General features: G+C 36.4%; 1 protein-coding gene across 2 annotated transcripts; it reads right to left on the reverse strand.

Annotated features, from left to right (window-relative positions):
- Window positions 1–1045: 1045 nt before the first annotated feature.
- On the reverse strand, window positions 1046–6572 carry LOC104220093 (polygalacturonase At1g48100). 2 transcript variants are annotated; one of them, XM_009770908.2, is made up of 7 exons: window positions 6483–6572; window positions 5278–5409; window positions 4739–4936; window positions 3916–3960; window positions 3393–3600; window positions 2470–2660; window positions 1046–1665 (listed from the first exon to the last, which is right to left on the reverse strand). In XM_009770908.2, the coding sequence occupies exons 1-7, from the start codon at window positions 6522–6524 to the stop codon at window positions 1288–1290; spliced, it is 1194 nt and encodes a 397-aa protein (XP_009769210.1). In that variant the 5' UTR covers window positions 6525–6572; the 3' UTR covers window positions 1046–1287. The 2 variants fall into 2 exon arrangements, with proteins under 2 accessions (XP_009769210.1, XP_009769209.1); XM_009770907.2 differs by lacking the exon at window positions 6483–6572 and adding an exon at window positions 6196–6371.
- Between the last annotated feature and the right edge of the window lie 9851 nt (window positions 6573–16423).

Genomic DNA, 16423 nt, shown 5'->3' on the forward strand with positions numbered 1-16423 from the left:
GCTCCAGGCTTTACTGTAGCTTGTTATGTTGCAATATTTGCGCAGTCAAACTAGTTCCATTAGGCCAAAACACGCCTTTTGATTATAGGTAGGTGTCTTGAAGAAAGATCAGTTGTCTCCAATTTTAGATGAAAAGTAGAATGATTTACCCAATAATTGCAATTTTAGTCGTATTAGAGCAGCCTTAATTACCCAGAATGAGGCATGTCACTCATTTAATTGCTCATTTTCTCTGCCAAATTATACAAGTGACCTATAGTATTGATCCTATTCTAATGTTCATACACTTGAAGACAAGGCAGGAGCACAATAAATTCGTTCTGTAACAATTATTTTGTACTACATTCTGTCTTCAGTATACTACATTGTATAATTGTATCTTCAGTAGTAGATCAGACACTATGGTCACCACTGCATACAAATTACAAATGACATTCATGTCAAGAATGTAAGCAGACAACAAAAGATTCAGAAGGAACAGAGTTTCTCCAGTCACATTTACTAGCTACCGACTTTAATTTAAATTGTTGCTCGCACCCAAGAGTGTGACCTAATGATTTGGGAGAACCGTGAAATCTCTGGTTCAAGTTTCAATGGAGAAAAAATACTAGGTGATTTCTTTTCATCTGTCCAAGCCTTAGTGAGTAGTTACCTGGTATCAGTGTTGGTGGAAGGAAGCAGTTACTCGATCGAGGTGCATGCAAGCTGGCCCGGACACCACCATCATAAAAAAAAACTTGAAACGTTGCTCAATCTAGAAAATGCTGTGATATTTCTTATTTCATAGACACTTTTCAATTCCTTTTCATTTTTTTCTTGGAATAATGAAGAGACACTCAAGTCAGCTCTACAATTACTTATGCTAATTCACTTGGTTAAATGGAAGAAATTAAAGTACTGCAAGAGTTTGCTCCAACCAAGTAGAAACCTATCGATGAGAACATACGGTGTAATTGATAAGTTTGTCACACCTTTTAAATTTTGAATCATCTTGCAATACTATATATATATATATATATATAGAAAGCTGGATTTTGTACATCAATATCCTAGTCCTAGTACTAATAGCAGATTCGGGATTTGAACTTTATAGGTTCAGGATGCTAATTGAACCTACTGACTATTTGAGTTATTGGGTTTTAAAATTTAATATTTGTTCATATTTAGTAGATTTCTTAATACATATATAGGGTTTTGGCTAAAGCTACTAGTTTCGGTTGAACCCATCTGCCCTTGCAACTGAACGAGAGAACAATCCTTCCAATTATTTATTAATCTCTAGGAAAATCAACAAGAATCATAATCAGGGGTGTCTTGATCAGGTTGTATACAATCAATTGGAGGGGTTGTCTTTGTTTTCAATTCTCCATAAGTTTGCCAACAATAAGGTCCATAAAAATGTTCCCTTTTTGGTGAAGGTTTAAGCTGTATGTCTGCAAGGGAAACACCAGTGCATGGCACAGAATCACTGCATGCAAAATGAAGTGGTTCATATGAATATGTTCCTTTTATTGATTGATATGAAACCCCTGAGATGGCCACTGCTGATGTCTGATTCTTGCATTTGCTTTTATCACAATAGAATTGATCAATTATTATTGGTGTTTCCACATCTGAAACTTGGATATTCGAAAACATGATCCCTTGAACTGAACCTGAGCCTCCCTGGAGTTTCAAACAAATTATAGAGACTTAATTAGTTACCATGAAAGCTTTTTGGAAGTAAAATCCAAAAAGCTTCTGTTTTTTTATTGGGCAGCAGAAGCAAATGGAATATATTGTCTGTGCGTTCAGCAGAACCTAGTATTTGTTATATATATTCACAAATATTAAATTCTAAATTCATAATTTTAAAAGTATGATGAACTAAGTGCTAAGAACCATATAGATAGAATCCATCTAATTTAAGTTATGGATCCGTTCAAAGGACAGCCTAATAGCAACTTTGTAGTTTATTTGAATGAGTAACATTTACTAGCATTTTTGACCGAACTTTCAAAATCTATTTATTTTTAAAAGTAATTTTTATTAAAAGTGTTTCTCTACAAAAGTACTTTTAGAGAATAACAGTTTGTGTTTGATTAAGCAATTTGAAAAGCACTTTTGATAATATTAGAGGAGCAATCTATGCTTGGTCAATATTTCAAAAAGTACTTTCGGGAAGAAGCTACTTTTATTAACTTCTGAAAAGTAGCTACTGCTATTACTCAAAAGTACTTTTTTTTTTCAAAAAGTTTGACCAAATATTTCAACTATCTAAAATAAGCACTTTTGGCTTCTAAGAAGCTTGGCTAAACATGCTTTGTAATATTTTCTAACAAAAAATCATCACCCGGAATGGATTTTTAGTTTTGGTTTAACTTATTCTCCATGTATACATCATCAACAAAAAAATAATTTTTCAGTATCAATGTAATAGAATAATTCTTTTAGTAAGTAGAAGTTAAACTCTTTAGTTTTAGTGTTTACCTGCCATGTTTTGATTCGTACACCAGTCAAAGTATTGTGTAGTGTGGAATCACGAACTGTTATGTTGGAGACACAGGCTTTGGTGTTGTCATTTCCCAGCCCTCCTATGCTAAATCCATGTCCAGGTCCACACTTCACATCATGAATGAACACAGCTGAAGTTCCAGTTTGAATAGAGATGCAATCATCTCCTGCAAAATGTGTATGGTTAACCTGATAAGAAATAGTATTATATTTAACCTGCTATTACAAGGTAAACTCCACTTATATAGTCCCTCTGTTTAAAAAGAAATGAATTATTAAATATTTTGGGAGTTAAACAAGGTTTTATTTGACTATATTTTTTGCAAATAGTATTTAAATATTTTGAATTATTAACTATTGTGACTTATAATACTTTTGTTATAGTTTCTACGTATGTAACTTTTATTTTAAAAAGCTTAAAAAATCTATATCTGAATTTACATAAAAAATTAGTCAATTTAACTTTCGTACCAAAAAGGTTCCAACAAATTTAAACGGCAAAAAACATGTAGGGAGTAATATAAAAACGTGTATATAACTTAATTCCTTTTGTTTTCCTTCGGTTTCGGCATGTATCATTTTATATTATGAATGTAAGCTATTGACGCATATTATAAAAAGTTCTTACATGATCAATATATTTTAACCTACTATAGCATGTTATTACTTTTTTTTATAAGATATTTAACAGTTCACGTTTACCATAGAAATTTACATGTAATTACTTTATACATCAAGGCATGATTATGTAGATATTGATGTCCCCAGTCAATACATTGACTTAAACTCTTATATTATTGTTCTTGTTATGAAGGGGTCCCTTTCATTTGTGTTTATAAAAGAAAAACAATCATGCGTAAAAAGGTACCATTATTAAAACATATAGACTAAAATATTACCACAAGCAAGATCACTGCTATGGATAACAACATTTTGGGAGTTCTGAAGGTGAATTCCATCTGTATTGGGGCTATCTTCTGGTGATGAAATTGTGATACCAGAAACTTGAATAGTCACACAACTATCAAACTTTAGATGTGCTTTAGGGCTGTTTTGGATTGTTATGCCTGTTACTACCACATTAGAACACCCATAAAACCTCAGAGCCTGCACAAAATGAAAAATCCACTTAAGGAACTTTAATGAGCCTACTACTTTTTGTCGAATGATTTGGTACATGTATATGTAATTGATGATTTAAGTTATACACATCGTCAGTGCAAAGAATTTTTATATTATATCAGGTCATTCAAAAGATATTTAAAGGTACATATTCTTAAAACGTGAGATTTGTAATCTTGAAATAAGACAGAATTCCTGCCTGCTGTAAAGGTAAATATGACCCGATGATAAAAAAAATTCTTTACGGTGATGGTGTAATATATAACTTAAACTCTATGTAATTTTGCAGAAGGAACTCACTGTTGGTCTGGTTCTGGGCATTTTTCCTTTTGCTGTGCTACTTGTCTGTCCAAGCACAATTAAAGGCAATTAAGCAATAAAAAGTGACAGTTGCTGAACCTATCCCTTTTCTTTCCTTTTTGGGGTTTGAGAAAAGGTTAGAATTTATACATCAGTGCACTTTTGGATAGAGAAAGTAATACTCCATCCATTTCAATTATAATAGAAATAGTTTGACTCGGTACGGAGTTAAAAAATAAAAATAAAATTTTTATAACTTGTGGTCTTAAAAGCTTAAAGGGCAAAAACTTTGGAGCCATGATATTTATGTGGTTATAACAGTTTTTTATAAAAGATAAAATGGGTAAAATAAAGAATTTAAAATTTAAACTACTAATAAAATTTTTATTTTTTTTCTTTAACTCCGTATCGAGTCAAACTATTTCTATTATAATTGAAACGGATGAAGTATTACTTTCTCTATCCAAAAGTGCACTGATCGATGTATAAATTCTAACCTTTTCTCAAACCCCAAAAAGGAAAGAAAAGGAATAGAGAAAGTAATACTCCGTCCGTTTCAATTATAATAGAATTAGTTTGATTCGGTACGAAGTTAAAGAAAAAAATAAATTTTTTATAATTTATGGTCTTAAAAGCTTAAACGGCAAAAACTTTGGAACCATGATATTTATGTGGTTATAACAATTTTTTATAAAAGGTAAAATGAGTAAAATAAAGAATTTAAAATTTAATTATTTCAAATTGTAGAAATATATTATTCTTTTTGTAACGAACTAATAAAAAAGTAAGTAATCTAAATTGAAACAGGGGAAGCAGTGATTACCAAAGCAAATAGCGTAGTATAATTTGGATCATCATCAGGATCTTCTAAATGAGTGTTTTGCCACCAAACTGAGCCTTGACCATCAATAGTTCCTTTTCCTTTGACAGATATTCCATTTAGCTTTTTGAATTCAAGCCATTGTAATAGCCCTGAACCCCAAATTTTAGGGTTTGTTGGTGCTATAATTCTCCCATCCAACTGTTCCAAAAGAAAAAGAGAAGATATAAGACAAATATAGATCTATGGTACATATCGCCAATCTCAATGTGTTATCTCGAAAGAATAATTTGTGTTAGAGGCAAACTTAAGTAAATAAAAGTATATTTTTTTTACACTTCAACATGATTACAGAGTGGACAGATGTAGTTCAAATTTAAAAGAAAAATCCCATGAAAAAGAATTAAGCTTACACATGAGGGGACGTGTTGGGATATAAATAAAGATGTGCTCTCTCACTTTAATTATCTTAAGCTTTTAAATGAGATTGTCACATACTTCAATAATTTAAACTTAATTTAAAATGGGTTGAAATTATTTACCAGGAAAACAATGTTTTCTTCGCAATGTGGTCCTGAAAAAGAGATGGGTCCAACTAGGAAATCATAATCTGATGGAACCACTATAGTTGATCCTTCAACTTTGCAAGCTTCTATCCATGCCGCTTCAAATGTCTGTCAACAATTGTTAAGTAACCATGTAGAAGAAAAAGTAATAGAAATAAGTATGAGGAAGAGACATGTAATGCAGAAAACGCTACAGTCATGTACCGGTTGTGAAATTAGTTGGTCAGGTTTTATTGTAAACAATTTTGTTGGCATGATTAAAAAGAAAACATTATACTTTATTCATGCTTACGTAATTTAACTCCTTTTTAATTTTTTTTTTGGTACCCAGGGAATGTATAAAAATGAAATAATTTATTCCTAGGGTTTTAGTTTTCAAGATTTTAATAAGTTTATCATTGCCCGTTGAAGATATAATCAAGTAATACCAAAATATAGTCTCTAATAATTACTTTTAGATAAAATATGTCCGAACACTTCAATATGATATCAAAGCAGCTCAAAGTCTCATTGCCACTTATTATTAAAAAAATTTAAGTTATATAGACTATCTTGTATGGTTTTTTACACAATCAATATAATTTAACCTGTTATAAAACATTACTATCATTTATTTTAGGTTAATAGTCAACACGAATAAGTACAATTACATGAAATTATATTTTAAGTGTCATACTTGTGTAAATATATTTTATAACGTCAAAGCATAGAATTTAAACTCTTAAAAAATTTCACGCAATTTACTACAATAAACAACCAAGCTTGCATAACACGTGTTAAAGACATAATTAAATAATTAAATATTAGCATTCCTAACGACTTAAAATTTTATATTTTATATGAGATAATCATATACTTCAATTTTATGAAATACTATATTATAGATCATCTTACTTTGGTGTCATCTGTGGTACCGTCACCTTTAGCACCATAGTCTAATACATTAAAGACAGAAGAATTCTCATTGCATATTGCACTCTCCAAACAACAGATTAGTAAAAACAGCAAAATGACTAACTTCAAGAGATTTACGCTAAACCTCAACATTTTTATGAGAGAGAGAGAAAATTAAGGGGTGTACTCTTAATTAGTTGATGATGTTAATTAATCCATAGAATATATATTTATAGGCTTAAGCCTTCTAATAAACCGAACAGTTGCAGTCATGTGATGAACATTACCTTTCTTGTAGTGTTGGATAAATACATTCTTCTCTTTACCATCAACGAATTGAAAACGAAGTACAATCTTTAATCATTACAGACGAGAACATGAGACTCATATATATTTCGGATAGTTAATGATTTCTATATGACTATATCTTAATTTTCTTGTTTAATTAGGTATTTTGGTTAACAAGAATAATATTCTTTTAAGCTAAAATGAATAATAGGAGTTACGTGTGTGCATGATGTAGCTGCTTTTCTTTCTGCTATTGATGTATCTTTTGACTCAACATCCCCTACTCGATCTTACTTGCTTGTAGGTGAGATTAATCTTCAAATAACTTGCGGGTTGACAACTACAGCTTGTTGAAGTTGAAAAGATTCCTAAATAGATGTGCTCTAGGAAAATAATGATTGCCAAATATTTCACATATTACCTTTGGTAGAGAGAAGTTAGTGGGATATGATAGAGATAAACGCAAGAATTACGTAGTTTTGCTTATGAAATAATTATCTTGATGGTATCGAATAGGTCGGATGACACTACTAGAAATTTGGCGAAAATCGGCCAACTGTCCGACTTCGGTCGGTCAAAAAACCGACCGATAAATCGATCGAAGTCGGTTGGTAAAAAAACCTACCAAAGCCGGTCGACTTTTCAAAATATTTTATTTTTTAACTTTTTTACGAAACTGATCAACTTCGGTCGATTTTTTAACGCAAAAAAGCGGGAAACTATTTTTGCATCCCGCAAAATTTATTTTTTAAGAAATCGACCGAAATCGGTTGATTTTCATATAAAATAAATTAAAACTAATATTAAAAAACCGACCGAATTGGTCGGTTATATTCGCGCGAAAATAAAATGAAGAAGTACAAATTAATTAAAAGAAAGTCCTAAATCAAAATGTACCAATAGTCAGTGGTAGAATAGTATTCCGCTACAGTACAGACCATGGTTCGAGTCCCAGATGGTGCATTTTTTAATTGTATAATTAAAAAAAATCGACCGAATTTAGTCGAAAAATACCTCGGCAATTTTTTTTTGGTGTGAGAATTAATTTGCCGACCGAAAATTGGTCAGAAATTGCGACCAACTTCAGTCGCTATTTTTTACCGACCAACTTATTTTCGACAGATTAAACTCGGTCGAAAATCGCGGTTTTTCCAGATTTTCGACCGATTTCGGTCGGTATTTCTGTACGGGTTTAAGCAGTTTACTAGTAGTCTGAGAGCAGGGATAAGTAATTCGAGTATGTATAATTTGAGGTTTATCTCCTTTGGTGTGTTTAGTACGAAGGGAAATTTTTAATATCTTTAGTAATTTTCTCACATAATTTATGATTATTGGTTATTAGTTAGCATAAAATATTTTTTGAAAAATTATAACATAGGTAAATACTATGGGAGATGAAATAGGTAAGGAAGGGGTGGGGAGAGGAGCAAGGTGCTGGGGGTTTGGATCCAGGGTCAAGGTCAGGGGTCGGTGTCCAGATCATATAGGGGCTCGAGGTTAGGGTCAAGATTGTGTCTCAGGATTGCCGAGCAAGGTCGGATTCGAGTCTGAGTTTGGTGTCGAGGTTCAGAGTCAGGGTCAGGAATGGGGTTCAGGGTTGGGATTGGTGTAACGGCCCGACTAGCCATTTTAAGAATTAGCGTCCTGTTCGTTGGCTTAAGGTCTCGAGTAGCTTCGTATTGTATATTATAACTTGTGTATGTGGTTGGATTCGGTTTTGGGGTGATTCAGGAATGATTTGAAAGAATGATTGTTGTTTCAGAAGCTTAAGTGGTAAGAGTTGATCGGAATTTGACTTTTGTGTAGACGACTCCACAATGGTATTTTGAGGATTCCAATAGCTTCGTATGGTAATTTTGGACATAAACATATGTTCGAATTTGGATTTGGAGGTCCGTAGGTTGATTTAATTCATTTTGACGAAAGTTGGAAAGTTGAAGGTTTGGAAGGTTGAGAGGTTTGACCGAGAATTGACTGTATTAATATCATTTTCGAATTGTGATTCCGGGAGTTGGTATAGCTCCGCTGTGTCATTTGTGACTTTCATGCAAAATTTGAGCTCATTTGGAATTTGCTTTGGTATGTTTCGGCATTAGTTTAAGAAGTTGGAAGTTCATTAGACTTGAATCGAGGTGCGATTCATAGTTTCGATATTGTTTAGTGTGATTTAAGGCCTCAAGTAGGTCCACATTATGTTTTGGGATTTCCTGAGGGCCCTAGTGCGTTTCGGACAAGTTACGGATCATTTTTGAACCTTGTTGTGTTGCTACAAAAATCTGTTTACTGATACCTGCGGCGCCGCAGAAGCGGCGAAGGGAGCGAAGGTGCTGTAACAACCCGACCGGTTATTTTGAGCTCTAGCGTGTCGTTCAGCAGTTTGAGGCCATGAGCAGCTTCACTTCAGGTATTGTGACTTGTACGCATGGTCGAAATTGAATTCCGAGGAATTCGAAGTTGATTTGGAAAGGGAATTCTCATTTCGGAAGCTTTAAGTAGAAAGAATTGACTAAGATTGGATTCCAGAGTAAACGATCTCAGAATCGGGATCTGAAGGTTCCAGTAGGTTCGTATGATGATTTCGGACTAGGGCGTATGCCCGTATCGGGTTTTAGATGACCCGGGGGCGTTTTGGCGCCTATTGTGGAAGTTAGCATTTTGGAAGAAATTTCATAAGTTTGGGTTGAAGTGCATTTCAGCGTTATCGATGTTCGTTTGGGATTACGAGTCTGGGAGTAGCTCCGTATGGTGATTCTAGAGTTAAAGATAGAAATTTGAAGGTTTTTGAGAAGTTGGACCGAGAGTTTAACTTTTTGATATCGGGGTTGGATTCCATTTTCGAAAGTTGGAGTAGGTCCGTATTGTCAAATGTGAGTTGTGTGCAAAATTTGAGATCAATCGGACGTGATTTGATATGTTTTGACGTCGAATGTAGAAATTTGAAATTTCAAAGTTCATAAAGTTTGGATTGGAGTACGATTCATGATTTTGACGTTGTTTGATGTGATTTGAGGTCTCGAGCGAGTTCGTATATTATTTTTGTACATGTTGGTATAATTGGTTAAGGTCCTGAGGGCCTCGGGTGGATTTCGGAAGGTTAACAAAATGAATTTCGGACCAAAACATTGCTGAAATTTTCTGCAGAAAGCTGTTTTGACAGCAACTAGTGCAATCGCGGAGCTGAATTTGGAAGCTTATATCTCGAAATTTATAAGGAATCTAAAAATTTGCAAAACATAAAAGTTGTTGCCCTTGTATTCTAGTTTTCAGAAAATTAAACCATTTATGATGTGGACATTTTATCAGAAAGTTATGATCGATTAAAAGTGGCTGGTGGAGCAGTTTTGACAGAATTTTCTGATGCATGGAGCCGACTTTAGAAGCTCATATCTCGGAATATATAAAGAGTTATATGGTGTGCAACCTATCAAATAAAAGATCTTCGAGTCTAATTTTTAAATCTTCAAACCGTTTGTCATTTGGATATTTTCACAAGGAGTTATGGGCGTTTTAACAAAAGGTGTACAACAGGGAAAAACTGTAATAGGATGTACAACCTGCATAGCGCAAGGTACAACTCGATGAAGCCTGGGCAGATTTTTTTAAACACGAGTTTTGGCCCATTTCTTTCATTTCTTTAATTTGGATTGGACGATTTTGGAGAGCTCAAGGAGGGATTTTCACCAAGCAACACTAGGTAAGTGATTTCTTTCTATTTTTGAGTTAAATATGTGATCTTACATGGATTTAGACATGGAAAATTAGTATAAATTTGGAATTTTTGGGGAAGACCTAGAATTTGGAATTTTGGACTTTTACCTTGAATTTGAGCATGAAAATTAGAGCAAATTGTATATTTGAGTTAGTAAAGCTATGGGTAGAATTTATCTTCGAGAAATTTCGGAATCCGGGCACGTGGGCCCGAGGGCATTTTGGTCAACTTTTCGAGCGGAGTTGGGAACTTATATAATTTGAATTGTTACAAGTATTAGAGTGAATTTTTATTGGTTTGCCCGTTGTTTGAATAGTTTTGGGGCATTGTGCATCAATTGGAGTCGTTGGAAGGGCTTGTAATCCGATTATGGAAATTTCGGAGCTAGGTGAGTCTCCTTTCTAACCTTGTAAGAGGGAATTGTCCCCCATAGGTAAGTTAATTGGTTATGTGCTCCTATTTGCGGGGGCTACGTATGCACGAGGTGACGAGAGTCCGTGCGTATATACTATTATGCTTAAGTCCGGTTAGTTTAGGGCCCAAAAATATGCTTTCTTGTAATACTTGCAACCTTGTTGACAAACTTAAAATGCTTAAAACATATCGAATCAGTAAATGAATTTCTAAAAGGATTAAACTTCATTTTCTTAAATCGCTAAAAGAGAATTGTCTTTTATTTGGATAAACGTTCCCCGATAAATTCTTAATTGGCTGTTTGAGCATTTATTTCTATGTGTACCTACATCACATGTATGATTCGCGAGCAGGGTGATCGTTTATTTAAATTTGACCGCATCACATGTATGATTCGCGAGAGGGGAAATATATGCATCTATGGTTCGCGCCATTCGACCCTCGACAGTGCACATTTTACATTTATGTTGGATCGGGCCGTACAACCCCGACATGATATGTGCATACTTGTATTGCTTGCCTGAGAATTTTAAATGTTGATAATTGCCTTTCCTGGCCAGAGATAAATTGATAAAGACAATGAAAAGTAAATCTTTGAAAATCCTTTATTATTTGAGAAGTTGTTTACCTACTTTCTGGCTTTATGCATTTAGTTTTACTTTATGAATGAATTCCTCACACTTTTGCTATATTATCATTGGATCACTAGTAAGTGTCGAAGTCGACCTCTCGTCTCTACTTCTTCGAGATTAGAGGAGATACTCATTGTGTACACATTATTTTCGTACTCATAGTACACTTGCTGTGCATTTTTGTTACACAGGTTCATATGTGGCTAGTGGCATAGCGGCATGGTTGATATGGAGACTTAGGTGAGCTGCATTTATCGAGACGACCCGCAGCTAGCAGAGTCCCCTTCAGAGCATTTTACGGTGTTTTTCATTTCTGTCCACCTTGTATTCCGAACAGTTACTGTATTTTATTTCATTCCCTAATAAATGCTCATGCACTTGTGACACCGGGTTCTGGGATGATTATGGGGTATCTTGTATTAACTTCTTAACATTCATATTTGATTTGAAATGATTATTGATATTAGGCTATATAGATGATATTTACATACTAAATGTACCATGCTTTATTATTGTTTTGAATGCTAAATGATAACAAAATGCTCTAATTGGTGTTCTTTTGTTTCGCAGGGACTAATCCAAGTTAGAAAGAACTATGGAGTGTTTTGGAGTTAATAATGTGAAGAAAACGTCCAATCAAGAAGCACCCGAGCGGAACGAAGCAAAAAGTGGTCTGGGTTAGAATCCACCGCGAGCGCGGTGGACCGTCGTTGGACCGCGACAGGCCAAAGATGCGAGGAAGAATGTTTGTCTCTCACTGCGGTCGCGCCGTGTTCTGCCGCGGCCACAGTGAACTGTGTAGTTGCCCAGAACTTTTGGGACCAAAGTGTAACATGGGGAAAACTTATTCCAAACCCTTATAAACTCAAGAAGCTTGCCCAAGAAAGTATCAAGCTTGTTTTTAGACTACTTTGGAGGCAAGAACAAGTGTGAGAAGAGCAACCAAACATTAAAGTTTTTCTATCTTCTCTTTATTATTGCAATTATACATTATGAACAATTTAGTAGTTTTATCTTGTTTTGTTATGATTATCTAATTCCTTAGTCTAGGTTTTTGATGGAACCTATTGAAGGATGAACTTCCTATTATGTTAATAAAGTTTGCCCAGTTTAATATCTATTTGTTCAACTACGTTCTTGTTATAGTTAATTGATAGGATCCTCAATTAGTTGTGCCTATTTAGTGTGCATAACTCGGGGGAGAGAGTGCATATTTAGGTAATTGTTGGATAACACCACTCCCAAAATATATGAGGGATCAATAACCGAGGGTTTAAAGGCGGGATTAGGGATAATGAAGCCTTGGGTGCAATCTAAAGTGAGCTGTAATAAACAAAGCCAGCTAGCATAACTCGGGAGAGTGTGTCTAGTAAATTGTCATGATTACTCGGGAGAAATTTACGGTAATAAGAGTGCTCATGATTGATAGAGACGAGTAAGCGAATTTATGTGAAACATAACCGGAAGGGATTCCATCAATAGGGGAAATCATAACCTTAGGTCTTTCTCTTAATTGTTTACAACTTAAGCATAGTCAGTCTTTATTTGCTTAATTGCAGTCAGTCTTAGTTAGCAGGAACATCCTCAATTGTTATTCAAAACGTTTGGGAAGTTGATTACGTAGAATTTTGTAATTCTAAAGAGAGTAATTGATAGGTTAATTCCTTGTGGGTTCGACTCTGGGCGAAATACTCAGATTATATTTGCAACATCCGCGTGTTCTTTTTATAAGGCATAGTTGGGCGTGATCAAATTTTGGCGCTGTTGCCGAGGAATTAACGGTGTTATCAATTACAATTGAAAGAAATACAAAATTCTTAGTGTAGTCTGTTTGCTCTATACCCAATGTATACATTGAAATTTTTAACGTTTGTTGACTTGGTTGTACAGGTGGATGTCTAGAAACTCATCGAGAACTAGTGAAATATTTGAAGAATTATCAGATCCCGAGAAAGTTTTCAAGGCCTTGAATTGGCCAACCGGAAAAACAAACAACTGAACAATTCGAACCAGACATGGGGGATCACATAGTAGACCCAACTGCACCGATAGCGCCAATAGCGCCAGTGGCACCTCTTATGCCAGAGGCTGCGCTATATGATTGGGCACAACCCACAACAAAGAACTTGGCCATAACGATTTTAGTCCTGCAGATACAGGCTGAATCATTTTAAATCACGAACAACATGCTGCACTTGTTGCAAAACAAGGGACTATTTTCAGGGTCACAAATCGAAGATCCTCAATAACACTTGAAGAATTTCCTGTCAATCTACAAAACCCAAAGGCAACCCAACGTAACTCAGGAAGCAATCAAGCTGTTATTGTTTCCATTCTCAGTGACAGGAGCTGCCCAGACCTGGCTAAACTCACTCCCCATTAATTCCATAACAATTTGGGAGGAGTTGGTCAAGAAATTCATGAACAAGTTCCATCCACCCAACAAGACTGCTCAACAAATTGATGAAATTTTGAGTTTCAAATAGAGACCAATGGAGACACTGCATGAAACATGGGAACGATTTAAAGGAATGTTGGTTATATGTCCGCACCACGGTATTCCAGATCTGATGTTGGGGCAGCGGTTTTACATAGGATTGTTAGATAGCGTGAAGGGTAATGTTGATGCTTCAGTTGGTGGAGCATTTTTGAGCAAAACATGGAGAGAAGGCCAGAGTCTTCTTGACAAGATGGCACAGAATTCGGGGTGGACAACCAGGAATGCACCTATCACTCCAGTGGTTCACTCAGTACCCTTATATCCATCCAATACTCTTGCTGAAAATATGGCCACGTTAATGACACAGATGAGTATACTCACCAAAAAGGTGGAAGAGTCAGGGCAGAAGCAGCATGTACACATTGTAGATACTATCAATGGGGGCTTATGCACAACTTGCATTAGTCAGTCAATTGGTAACCAATGGAATGCAGAAAGTGATCATCATCATTACCCTGCGGACATGAATTATGTGGCTAATTATGGAGGCCAGAGACATGGTGGTCAAACTTGGGGCCAACAAAATCAGTCATACAGGCTAGTCCAGCCACAGCTCAACAATGGAAACATGGGAGGTATGAGACCTCACAATAATATGGCGCCTTATCAAAGGCCACAGGGATACAATAATTAAAATCACCAGCAAGGATATCATCCTCCTCAGTAGCAGCATGGTGGACGGCAGGAAGATGGGTTTGCTAGACTTGAGGCTATGATGCAGCAAGTTATTGGGTCAAATGCAAAAATCAGTGAAAGAGTAGATGTACATGATTCAACCATTAAGAATATTGAAGTGCATATGGGCCAGATTTCGACGTCTTTAAATAATCGTCCTTATGGGACATTACCTGCAGACACTCAAATAAATCCAAAAGATCAAGGCCCGAAGCAGCTGATGGCAGTAAGTCTAAGTAATGGCAAAGACTTAGACTTTGAGAAAGAGAGGGCTCGAGAAAGCAGACAGGCTAAGACACTTGTACCAGTGCCCATTGAACTAGATGAGTCAATGAAATTGACCGAGGTGACAGTACAACCTTCCTAGGAAGAACATAACACACAGATTGAGGCTGAGAGAGAAGCTGAGACAGCCCATGAACCGGTAGTTGAGGTGGTAGCTGACAAAGAAAACACCCAAATCATTGGGAAGAAGAGACCCCCGCACCATTCCCACAAAGGCTGGCCACGTACCAAAAAGAGGAACAATACAAGAAATTCTTGGAGATGCTAAAACAAATCCAAGTAAATATTCCATTGATTGATGCTTTTAAGGAGATGCCTGGTATGCAAAAATGATGAAGGACTTGATGTCCCGAAAGTTAGATTTCCAAGACTTGGCCACAGTGACTCTTACTCAGACTTGCAGTGCGGTGGTAACTAGACCAATGGCTGAGAAGCTGTCAGACCCAGGGAGTTTCACAACCCCCTGTACTATTGGTAACTTTGCTTTCGCCAAAGCGCTTTGTGATTTGGGGGCTAGAATAAATCTTATGCCCATGGCAATCTACACGAGGTTGGGGATTGGAAGAGCTAGACCCACTTCGATGTTGTTGCAACTGGCTGACAGGACCGTGAAAAGACCCTTTGGTATCCTGGATGATGTGTTGATTCAGGTAGGGAAATTTGTGTTCCCTACAGATTTTGTGATTCTAGACTGCAAAGTGGATGAAGAGATTCCCATAATTTTGGGAAGACTGTTCTTGGCCACTGGGAGAGATCTCATTGACTGTGAGACTGGGGAACTCAAGATAAGGTTGAACGATGAAGAGATAACATTCAATATGCAGAAATCTATGAGGCGACCAAGTGAATTCGCCAACTGTTCTCTTATTGATGCCGTAGATGTAATCGTAGAAGCTGATGATGAGATGCTGACTATTGAGGACCCTCTTGCTGCATGTCTGGTAAATTTAGATGAGCTGAATGGGGAAGAACTGATAGAATTGGTGTTGGCTTTAGAGGGCAGAGAGTTCTGGGATAGAACTCTTGAATTTGAGCCCCTGCACTTAGAAAACAAAGAAACTCCTCCAGCCAAGCCTTCCATAGAAGAACCACCAAAGCTGGAATTGAAGCCACTGCCCGCCCATCTCAGGTATGAGTTCCTCGAGCCTAAGAAGAAGGATGATGCCGGGGCGATCTACCACAGAAGCTATCCACATTATTAGGAGGATTATGGAACAATACAGGGATAAGAAGAAGGATCTCCACATAGTGTTTATCGATCTAGAGAAAGCGTACGGCAGGGTTCCTAGGGAGGTCCTATGGAGATGCCTAGAGGTTAAAGGGGTCCCGGCTGACTGCATTAGGGCGATTAAAGACATGTATGATGGATCTAAGACTCGGGTTAGGACAGTAGGAGACGACTCCGACCATTTTCCGGTTGTTACGGGGTTGCACCAAGGGTCTGCTTCAGCCCTTTCCTATTTGCCCTGGTGATGGATGCCATAACGCATCATATTCAAGGGGAGGTGCCATGGTGCATGCTATTTGCGGATGACATAGTCCTAATTGACGAGACACGACACAGAGTCAACAAGAGGCTAGAGGTTTGGAGATATGCCCTTGAGTCTAAAGGTTTCAGGCTGAGCAGGATGAAGACAGAATACCTAAATTTGGGGCCGAGCCGACGGAAGCAGGAGTGGAAGTGAGGCTCGACTCGCAAGTCATCCCTAAGAGGGGTAGTTTCAA

The sequence above is a fragment of the Nicotiana sylvestris genome, chromosome 11 (genome assembly GCF_000393655.2).
Source record: "Nicotiana sylvestris chromosome 11, ASM39365v2, whole genome shotgun sequence".
Classification (NCBI taxonomy): domain Eukaryota; kingdom Viridiplantae; phylum Streptophyta; class Magnoliopsida; order Solanales; family Solanaceae; genus Nicotiana; species Nicotiana sylvestris.